The sequence below is a fragment of the Rhincodon typus genome, chromosome 33 (genome assembly GCF_021869965.1).
Source record: "Rhincodon typus isolate 14 chromosome 33, sRhiTyp1.1, whole genome shotgun sequence".
NCBI classification, from domain to species: Eukaryota; Metazoa; Chordata; class Chondrichthyes; order Orectolobiformes; family Rhincodontidae; genus Rhincodon; species Rhincodon typus.
Window position 1 is genome coordinate 33,273,447 of NC_063364.1, and position 11,454 is coordinate 33,284,900.

At 40.5% G+C, this 11,454-nt stretch overlaps 1 protein-coding gene across 2 annotated transcripts in view; it reads right to left on the minus strand.

The window, feature by feature from the left end:
- Positions 1-1,255: 1,255 nt before the first annotated feature.
- The window catches only part of zwilch (zwilch kinetochore protein), a 22,457-nt gene continuing 12,258 nt past the window's right edge, over positions 1,256-11,454 (minus strand). Inside the window, exons 8-15 of one of the 2 annotated variants that reach the window (XM_048615998.1) lie at positions 10,377-10,470; positions 9,312-9,367; positions 8,214-8,322; positions 7,674-7,753; positions 6,044-6,200; positions 5,527-5,587; positions 1,503-1,531; positions 1,264-1,396 (exon numbers count right to left, since the gene is read on the minus strand). In XM_048615998.1, the coding sequence (XP_048471955.1) occupies positions 1,323-1,396; positions 1,503-1,531; positions 5,527-5,587; positions 6,044-6,200; positions 7,674-7,753; positions 8,214-8,322; positions 9,312-9,367; positions 10,377-10,470 (660 nt within the window). In that variant the 3' untranslated portion in view covers positions 1,264-1,322. Of the gene's footprint in view, positions 1,397-1,502; positions 1,532-5,526; positions 5,588-6,043; positions 6,201-7,673; positions 7,754-8,213; positions 8,323-9,311; positions 9,368-10,376; positions 10,471-11,454 lie in introns of both variants that reach the window. The other variant, XM_048615997.1, reaches the window with a different exon arrangement.

Consider the following 11,454-nt stretch of genomic DNA (forward strand, 5'->3'; position numbering starts at 1 on the left):
TTAATAACTTGGATGAGGAAAAAGTGAATGTACTGTAGCCAAGTTTTTGGATAACACAAAAATAGGTGGGAAAGCAAATGGTGAGGATGATACACAGAGTCTGCAGAGGGATATAGACAGGTTAAGTGAGTGGCAAAAAGTTGACAGACACAATATAATGTGGGAAGATGTGAGGTTATAGACCTTGACAGGAAAAATAGAGCAGATGAATATTATTTAAATGGAAAAAGACTGCAGAATGTTACAGCAGTCAGGGATTTGGGAAGCCTGTCCATGAATCGCAAAAGGCTAGCATCCAGGTTCAGCAGGAAATAGGGAACGAAAATGGAATGTTGTCTTATTTCAAAGGGAATGGAGTATAAAAGAAGGGAGGCGTTGCTAAAACTATACAAGGCACTAATCAGATCACAGTTTTGAGTTCCTTATCTAAGGCAATTCAAAGGAGGTTCACTAGGCTGATATCAGGTACACAGGGACAGTTTTATAAGGAAAGGTTGAGTAAATTGGGCCTGATGTACTTGGAATCTAAAAGTATACGAGGTGATTTTATTGACACATACAAGATTTTTAGGGAACATGACAGGGTACATGCGGAAAGGTTGTTTTCCCTGGGGGGTAGTTTAGGACCAGACTGCATAATTTCAGAATAAAGGATTACACATTAAAGACAGAGACGCAGAAGACTTTCTTCTCTCAGAGGGTAGTGAATCTGTGGAATTCTTTATCACAGAAGGCTGTCAATACTGAGATAGACAGATTTTTAATAAGCAAGGGAATCAAGCATTAAAGGGAGAAGACAGAAAAGTGGAGTTGAGGATTATCAGATCAATCATGATCTCATTGAATGCAGGAGCAGATTAGATGGCTGAATGGCCTACTTCTACTCCTTTGTCTTATGGTCCAGACCTAACAGGTCAGCAGCAAAATCAAAAAAAGGAGCAACTGGGAGAATAAAACAAATAGTAATTAGACAACAAAGCTTTGCTTTCAAAAGCCTGTAAACTGTGAGGGGAAAAAAAAAGAAAATAAAAAGAGTTAACAGGTTTGAGATTCTGGAAAAGAACAAGATAAAATTGGAAATTGGATATGCATGTTAGTTTCAGCACACTGATAAGAGCACACACCTCAAAAATCAATGACAAAGGCACAGAGCTAACTAACAAAAAAGCACCAAGGCAGAACAATACAAGACTACAGGTCTTTCTGTTGTGATTCAGACTAGTTTGTGCTGGAGTGTCTGAATTAAGTAAAGTGCTCACTGTGTCAGCGTAAAGAGGTTTTCATGGTTCAAGTTCAGGAAGGCACTACAACTCATCACCAGCTCAAGCACGTGGTGGAGTTTTTGGAGACGGAACATCTGCTCTTCCAGACTTATGGTGCAACTCACAAAGTAATCCTGCAGAACAAATAGCAATGGTAATTAAAAACTGGTTATTAAAAGAGATAGAAACTAAAACTCGAGTTCTTTTCCGTGATTTATAAAATTAATTCATTGTGCTTACCAAGTAATTCAAAGTAGTGAGTTCTTGACCTAGAAGAAAATATTTTCTCAATGATTTTCACTGTATGGTATTGGAAAAAAAAACTTATTTATATATATTTTTCTGAGTGAAGTACTACTGCAGGCTTTATGATATATTAGCTCATACACACTTACTACAGCACTTTTTTTCCCTAACCCACCATGGAAGACCTGAAACAGACTTTTACCAAGTCAAGCAACAGTGTACTTGCACTTCTTCCAATGCAGTATACTGGCCATAAGATACCATAACAGAATTAAGCCATTCAGCCCATCGAGTCTACTCCACCATTTGATCATGGTTCACATATACGCGGTGGCTCAGTGGTTAGCATTGCTGCTTCACAGCGCCAGTTTGCACATTCTCCCCATGCCTGCGTGGGTTTCCTCTGGGTGCTCTGGTTTCCTCCCACAGTCCAAAGACGTGCAGGCTAGGTGGATTGGCCATGCTAAATTTCCCATAATGTTCAGGGATGTGAAGATTAGGTGGGTTACAGGGAGACGAGTCTGGGTGGGATGCTCCGAGGGTCGGTGTGGACTTGTTGGGCCAAAGGGCCTGTTTCCACACTGTAGGGATTCTATGAAACCCCATTCTCCTGCCTTCTTCCTGTAACCCTTGCTCCCCCTACTAATCAAGAACCTATCTATCTCAGTCTTAAATATACACAATGGCTTGGGCTCCACAGCCTAATGCGGCAATGAATCCCACAGATTTATCACCCTCTGGCTGAAGAAATTCCTCCTCATCTCAGTTCTAAAGGGTCATCCCTTCACTCCGAGGCTGTGCCCTCAGTTTCCAGTCTCTCTTACTAGTGGAAACATCTCCATGTTGAGTATACCCAGGCCTCTCTGTAATCTGTAAGTATTCTCTAAGTTTCAATGAGATCATGCTTCTAAACTTCATAGAATGATGACCCAGAGTTCTCAAATGCTCTTCATATGACAAGATTTCATTCCAGGATCATTCTTGTGAATGTCCTCTGGACCCCCACCAACACATCCTGCCTTACATACAGGGCTCAAAGTTGCTCTCAATATTTCAAATGCAGTCTGACCAGAGCCTAGTACAGCCTCAGTTGTACATCCGTGCTCTTGCATTCTAGATCTCTCGAAATGAACGCTAACATTGCAGCTGCCTTCCTAATTGCCAAAGGAACCCGCATGTTAACCTGAAGAGAATCCCGAACAAGGACTCCTAAGCCCTTTTTGTGCGTCAGATTTCCGAAGACTTTCCCCATTTAGAACATAATCCTTCTCCCTATTCTTCCTACGAAAGTGAATACCCTCACATTTTCACACATTGTATTCTAATGCCCCTTCTTTGCCCACTCTCCTAGCCTGTCCAGGTCATTCTGCAGCCTCCCTGCCTTCTCAACACTACCGGTCCCTCCACCTATCTTTTTATCATCTGCAAACTCAGCAACAACACCCTCAGTTCATTTGTCCAGACTGCTAATGTATAACGTGAATGATTATGGTCCCAACACTGACCCCGGTGGAACTCCACTAATCGCTGGCTGCCATCTTGAAAAAGATGCTTTTATCCCCTCTCTGACTTCTTTCAGTCAGCCAGTCTTTATTCATGCCAGTACCTTGCCCCTAACATAGGTTCTTAACTTCTTTAGCAGCCTCCTCTGCAGCACATTGTCAAAGGCTTTCTGGAAATCCAAATAGATCACATCCACTGGTTCTCCTTTGTATAACTTTATCATTATTTCCTCAAAGATTTGTCAAGCATGACAAGCTTTGATGAAGCAGTGTTGATTCAGCCCCACCTTAACATGCATCTCCAAGTACTTTGCAATCTCATCCTTAATAATGGACTCTTAACAACAGAGGTCAGGCTAGCCAGCTTATAAACTTCCTGTCTTTTGCCTCCCTCCCCTCAAACAGGTGTGTTACATTAGCCAATTTCCAGTGCTTTGGGATCCTCTCTGACTCCAGTTTGCCCCCGATTCTAATTTTTCTGGGGCTCCTTGATGCCACACTTGGTCGAGTGTGGCTTTGATGTCAAGGCCTCTTACTCTTACCTCACCTTAAGCTCCCTAATCAAGTTGACTTGACTACATATCATCAAATCCAGAATTGCATGTTCCCTAGTGGGCTCTACTGCAAGCCGCTCCAAAACAAATCTCCTAGAGATTCCATATATTACTTTTCTTGGGATCTGCTAACAACCTTATTTTCCCAGTTCACGTCATTTGGTAACATGGCGGCGGAGTAGGGCTTCTGAACCCAGGGCTTGACAGCTCCATTGCATTTCTTTTTGCTTTTCTCTCTCTTCTGGTTTTTATTTCTCTTTTTATTTTACTTACCGCTTGGCGAAGAACTTGGTTGCGGCGTCAGCATTGATGAGTAGTCCCAGCAGCACGGTTCCTGGCAGCTTCTGCATTGTTGAGGCATTCCTAGCGCCGACTCAACATCAAGTTCATCTTACCTTCTCTTGGTGCCTTCAGGTGAAGAAGGAGGTTCCAGGCGGCTTCTGCATTAGAGAACGTAGTGTGGATCAGGCCATTCGATGTGGCTGCATCCTGGTGGATCCTTTGACTAGGCTGCTTTGTCGGCAGCAAAAGACGAGGTGGGTCCAATGGCCCAGGTTTCCTTGAGGCTTCTACAGCATCTTTGCGGCAGTATGGTTGGTCTGGTCCGTCTTGGAATTCCTTTAGGTGGCTTCGGCGTCCATCTTTGTCAGCATCAGTCTGGGTCTCCTACTGGTTGTTTCAATCTATGACTCATGCGGCTTTTTCTTTGGCATCGTGATGGGTACAGCCCAGGATTCCAAGGGGATGGTAGGGTCAGGTTCTCGAACCCAGACCTGTGAAATGGACTAAGTGGACCTTGTCTTTTAATTGTCTTTTTTTTTTAATTTTCATTTTTTTTAAATCATATTATTGTGGAAGGACTGTTATTCTGAACTTTTAAATTTATTTATTTTTCTAATTTATTACTATGATTTTTTACTTTTCAAGATCTGTAACGCTGGACATTTTATTTCTTTAGTTTTCTTTTCTTTATCCTAAGAATTTGTACTCAAGAATCTATACCAAGGTTACCTTTGTACCTAGGATGGTGCCGCAAGTGGCAAGCTACTTCAATTCAATGCATATTGAAGTCCTCTATGATTGTAATATTGTCTTTGTTACATGCCCTTTCTATCTCCAAGTTTATTTTCTGCCCCACATGCTGACTGCTATTAGGAGGCCTGTAGATAACTTCCAACAGGATCCTTTTTCCTTTGTGGCTTTTCAACTCTCCCCACACAGATTCTATGCCTTCCGACCCTATTACACTTCTTCCTTCAGGACTCTCAATCCTGCTTACAAAAGGATGCAATCTGTACTTCTAATTCTACCACTGCCTCTTCTTTTTGCTCCCCCCACTTGAATGGCCTCCTGTACCATGGTGCAGTGGCTAGTTTGCCCATTCTCCCTAAAATCCTTTTCCTTATTCACAGGGAGCAAGAACTTCATATACCTGTTGGATAAGGTTAAGAGCTCAGGTTCCTCCAATGTTGAATTCAGTATCCCTCTACGTGCCTCACTTGTAGTCACACACTCCTGTCCCTAATCACTTGACCTCCAGGATGTGGATGCCTCCTAAAATACAGCATCCAGGTAACTCTCTCCCTCCTTAATGTGTCGCAGTGTCTGAAGCTCAGATTCCAGCTCATCAACACTAGACCCGGAGTTCCTCAAGAAACCAACAGTTTCTATAGATGTCGCCAGTACGAATCACAATGGGGTCAACCAGCTCCTACATAATGCAGCTATAACACATCCTCTGGCTCTGCATCTCCACATTAGATTTTAACTTGTATTTTTAAATTTCTTACTGGTGTCTCTCCAAATGCTGCCAAACGGGAGTATTTCCAGCATTTTCTACTTTTACTTTAATTTAAACACAGTTGGTTAATTATTTTAAAGTCTCATGTCAGCCATAAGGAGACAATTGATAAGGATCAGTGTGACTTTCCTCCAGCTAGATTTCTTCTGTTCCTGCCTTACCCGACTACATCCAAAAAGGTTTTCTGATCACCATATATCATCAGTCCAGTGTAGATCAGCACTAAAGGAGGGATTAAAACACATTTGCTATTATCATTATCTTCCTCAAAAACACGTCCCTACTTCAACTATCTTTCTCTTGTCTCTTTTTGAACTAGTTTAATTATCTGTTAGATTTTTTATACTCTCCAAGATCATGGATTGATTTGTGATCACTGAGATAAAGGTGAGAGCTCCTACCAGGGCTCTGTTACCACCACATATGAACTGTCTACAATTGAACTACATCTATTCAACCTCTAATCCTCCTCTCTTCTTTCCATTTGAGTAGTAGCAAATGTTTGTGCAGAAACTCTCCTAGAAATATGGTAAAATGTAGATCACTGTGACTGTGAATCAAATTCTGACACACTGTCGTAAGGTCTGTTGTATGCACAGAATTTTACAACCAAATGCAGCAGTTTTAAAATCAAAAAGCACACACCAAATGTTAGGTATTTAACAGAACAACATATACCTATGAAATAGTTTATGTAGTCCCTCTGCAATTTATCCAATCCTATCTCCAACAGCATTCGGATAGCAGTAATTCCATTAACAGAGACAGTGGGCATGGTCCCCTGGTACGATTGCTGAATCAGCTTACCGAGAGAACTGTTGCTTCCTTGATGGATCTGGAAAGTGATCAGTGATTGTTCAATATTCCAGTTACAATAAACTTCTTAGAATTGCAAAAAAAAACCCCACAATCTCAAAGAGAATCAGAATGTTCCCCATCCCACTGCTAGGTTTCTGGAATAGATAACTTTTTTCTTTATTCTTTCACAGGATGTAGGTGTCATTGACAAGGCCAACAATTGTTATCCATCCCTAACTGCCATTGAATTGAGTGGCTTATTAGGCCGTGTCAGAGGGTAGTTAAGAGTCAACTGCTGAGAATCTGAAGTAACATGTAGGTCAGACTTCATACAGATGGCAGATTTCCTTTCCTAAAGACATACATAAACCAGTCTTTACAACAATTGATGATAGTGGTTACCATTACTGAGGCTAGCTTTCAATTCAGATTAAAGGGGTAGGCAGTGGCGTAGTGATGATGTCACTGGACTGGTAATTCAGAAACCTAGGCTAATGCTCTTGGGATGGGATCAAATCCCACCAGAGACAATGGTGGAATGTGAATTCAATAAAAATCTGAAATAAAGGACCTAGACAGTTTGTGACCATGTAACTACAGTTGATTGCCATATGATATATGGCATCATTATGTATGGATAGATCATCCATTTGATGGAGGGAATGTAACTGATGAACCAGCTGAAGATGGTTGAGCCTGGAACAATTCCCTTAGGAGCTAGGGATCTTGTAGCGTAGTGGACCAGAAGGCCCACGTTCAATTCCCACTTGCTCCAGAGGTGTGTCATGATATCTCTGAACAGGCTGATTAGAAAATATATTCTATAGGGAACTCTGCAGTGATATCCTGAGATGTCTGACCTTCAACAACCACAACTATCTTACTCTTCGTGCTAGGTATGACTCTAACTTCATATTCCATTCTGTCCCCCATAAACCCGAATCAAGAATACAATGCAAATAATTCTTGCTGTCTGAAGTTTGTGAAAGCGGGAGGATAAACTTGGGGTGAATTACAGCAAGTGATCACCAAAAGTTATGGATTAGTCTCAGTAATAATTAGTACAGGACCTAAGGTAAGTGATAGCATGTAAAAGATTTTTCCTACTTGTTTAACTTACCCAAAGATTGATACCAGAGGGCACCTGGAGAACTCAGCAACGGTAAGAGATAAAGAGACAAGCATGAGAGGTTAAACAGAATGTCACCTGCATACATATAAGAATGTGACCTATGCTATGGGGTATCACCAAAAGGAAGCATACAGGCTTCTACAGGGAGCTCCTTTATCATGCTAAACAATATTGGAACAAGTAGTATGCAGGCAGAATAATTTAAAAAACATCAAAATAATAAAATAAAACAAAGAATTGCAGATTCTGGAAATCTGAAACAAAAGCAGAAATTGCTGGAAAAACTTATCTGGCAGCATCTATGGGAAGAAAGAATTAATGTTTTAAGTCCAGTGACTCATCATCAGAACTGTGATAAATAATGACTTTGTTACATACCCATGGTTGAATGTCCTTGCATTTTAAGTGTTGAATGACTAGTGCCAAGCAATCGACCACATCCTGGTATGAAGACACAGCTAAAATAAAGGAAAGCAACGAATACACAACAGTATTTATTCAAGCATTAAGAAATATATGTCACTTATGTTATCATCTAATATTTTCCAAAAGAATGTCTAAAACTAATGGAATGAAGGAATAGGTAGTGGATATATTAAGGGTTAATTGGATGTGAATTGATTGCAAAGGTACAAGGAGCCAGTAATCAGTGGGGTGTAAGTTTACTGGCTGAAATAAAAAACCACTGAACTCTTAAAGCCATCCTGGCAACTCAATATCTCCCCCTGCCTGAGGCATGGTGACCCTCAGGTTAAAACTCCAACAGTTTTTGCTCTCTCTCTCTCTAATGGGAGAGCAGACCTATGGTCCCATAAGACAATGATGATTTTACCTTTCACTTTACCACTGAGCAGCAATGCTCAAAATCAGTGTCATTGTGCTTCCCAATAGAAGTAATGTGGCCACAGGCATACGTACTTTTCCTCATTCCAGTCCAAAGCAGCTCCGCAAAATCAAGATCTCCGCGTTCAGGAGCGAATGACGCATGAATGGTTGATTCAACAGCAGCTGCATCACTTTTTAATTTCTGATATAAAAACAAAGAATTTGAAGAAAAACTAAAGACTTTTTTTTCCCCAAAATCCACCAGTAGAATCTTAGAATTCCTCAAATAAAGATTTATAAGGCTATTAACCTACCATAGATGAAACTATGGATGCTATTCTACTGCAAGGTAGAACACAAGTCTTATATGAGTCATATGGCACTGAAGGAGATCATTCAACATATTGTGTGCCTGTTCTTTGAAGAGGCTTTCCAATTACTCCCAGTTAAACCATAAGCTCTCCAAATTTCTGCTTTTCAATCATCATTAGGCGCTGTTTTGAAGAATCAAAGTTTCTAAACCTGCATAAAATTACATGCAGATTGACTACAGTAGAAGCGATACAATTATTTTTGACAAGTTGAAGTTTTTTTGCACGGTTTAGTACAGCACTCTCTCTAAACTAATTTTAAATTATTGTATTGATTATTTTTAAATATATACATTAAAGCAAAGCTTTTCTTGGCTCATTTATATTCACTACCCTGCATTAGAGTAGCACGGACAAAGCCCAACATAAATCTATTATTCTGTCTGCACAAACTGGAAAACACACCCAAACCTAGAACACAGGGGACTTAAAACTTAATTTCTTACTATTCCTTGTAAATACAATTCCTTTACCATAATTCACGTGTTGATTTAGCTAAAATACTGTAGACCCCAATATCCCAGACTGGAAATGGTTGCAATTGCTTTAGGAAAATAAAGCAAAACAGGCAAGTTCTTTAAGAGAACTGGTTTAGTTGACAATTGCGGTTATTTGTGACAGTGTGACTGGAACTAAAGGAGGGTTGATGGTATGCATCACAGCAGAGCTCCAAATCAACTTTAACAGGTTGTGGATGAAAAGTATACTTATATTGCATATTCAAATGCTTAACTTTAGAGGATTCTCCTTCAGAAGAATAAAGACAGGGTTACATTTCCACATCTTTCCCAACAAGTTTCCAATCAGCAGATGATCTTACCTCTGTCTCCTTGCTCTTCAGCTGTTGTTGAGAGACATTGAGTTGGTTCTTTAGGTCTGTATTGGGCATAAAAACACAAAAAAATCTGTGCTAGGCCAATTAATACAATGTTAAAGTCCATTCATAACTGAAGAAGCCCATAAAACATATCTTCATGCTTTTTTAAATTCACTCAAAGGAAGTCTCTGGCTAGACCAGCGTTTATTTACCATTCCCTAATTGACCAGAGGGTTGTTAAGAATCAACTACATTGCAATGGGTCTGAAGTAACATATAGGCTAGACCAGGTAAGGATCACTGATTTCCTTACCCAAATGGCATCAGTGAACCAGATGGGTTTTTCCAACAATCAACAATGGTTTTATGGTTATTATTAGGCTCTTAATTCCAGATTCTTTATTGAATTGAAATTCCATCAACTGCCATAACAGGACTTGAACCCAGATCCCTAAAATATTAACTGAGTTTCCGGATTAATAGTACAGCGATAATACCACTAGGTCATCGCCTCCCCTATGAGAACTTCTTCACAGCTTTTAGTATAATTCAACCAATTATTTTACTCATCATATTTACAGATATATCAGACCTAAAATCAAAGGAGAAACAGTAGGCAATTTTTAACTTGAACAAATCTGACAGATTTTCCATTCCATCTCCAAACTTGTGGTTCAATTCAAAGATAAGAGAATGTTGAATTTTCCCTCTCAAAAACCTGATTCAAAATCATCATTATAGATGGAAATGAAACCTCAGTCTCTTGTCATTAGAAAGAAAAATGGAAAAATGCATTATTCTCCAGCAGCAACACCTCTCACACTGAGTACCAGAGAATACCTGATTGGTTTTGGAACGTTTGAGCAAGCCATTTCAAGCACAATATTTCATGAAAACAGCCATATCAGTAAATTATGACAACAACATACTAAGCTGAAACATAAATTTAGCTCAAAGATAACTTGGCAATCACAGTACCGAAAAGTCGTATGCAATTACACTCAAAATGACCAGCCCAAAAAGTATAAATTTTACAGTAGATGCTGTTCAAACATGAAATGTGTGTACCTTCAATTAACTCCTGCACAACGGTCACAGCAGACTTTTCTTCTAGAACTTCTGGCCACTCTGTTTCTCCTGTTTTCAAACCTTGAGCTAAAACCTGTCAGAGAACACAGCAGAAACAAGTTAATTGTGTACAAACAATTACACGTTAGGGGAGGTGAAGGGCTAGTGGTATTATCGCTAGACTATTAATCCAGAAACTCAGCTAATGTTTTGGGGACCCAGGTTCGAATTTTTTTTAAAGTTTATTTATTCATTTGTGGGATATGGCATCGCTGGCTAGCAAGCATTTATTGCCCATCCCTAGTTGCCCTGAGAAGATGGTAGTGAGCTGCCTTCTTGAACCGCTGCAGTCCACCTGCTGTGGGTTGACCCATAATGCCATTAGGGAGGGAATTCCAGGATTTTGACCCAGTGACAGTGAAGGAACGACGATATATTTCTAAGTCAGGATGCTGAGTGGCTTGGAGGGGAACTTGCAGGTGATGGCATTACCACTAAATCCTGCAGAAAAACCCATCTGACTCACTAATGCCTTCAGTGAAGGAAATCTGCCATCCTTATCTGGTCTAGCCTACATGTGACTCCAGAACCACAGCAATGTGGTTGACTCTAATTACCCTTTGAAATGGCCAGCAAGCCACTCAGTTCAAGGGCAGCTAGGGATGGACAATAAATACTTGCCAGCCAGCAAAGCCCACATCCCACGAGTGAATATTTTAAAAAATGCTTATGGTAGTTGAGAACTTTGTTTAAAACTCTTAAAACACCATCTGCTGTAGACTTTTCAAAATCTCCTACTTTGTCTCTAAATTTCACTCCTTAGTATAAGCTGTGCTTCAGTTGGTAGCGTTTTAGCCTTTGAGTTTCAGGGTTCAGGTTCCCCACTGCAGGACCTGGGCATAAAAACCTATGCTGAGATTCCAGTCAGTAATGCACCACCATTCTGCTGTGCTCTGGGTGAGAGAAGGGGGTGGGGGTGGCATTGACGGTGAGGGAAGGGAGGGAGAGGTAAGGGAGAGGGAGTGGAGGGATAGGGGACAGGGGGTTGCGGAGGAAGGGGGCTAAAGGAAGGGGGGGG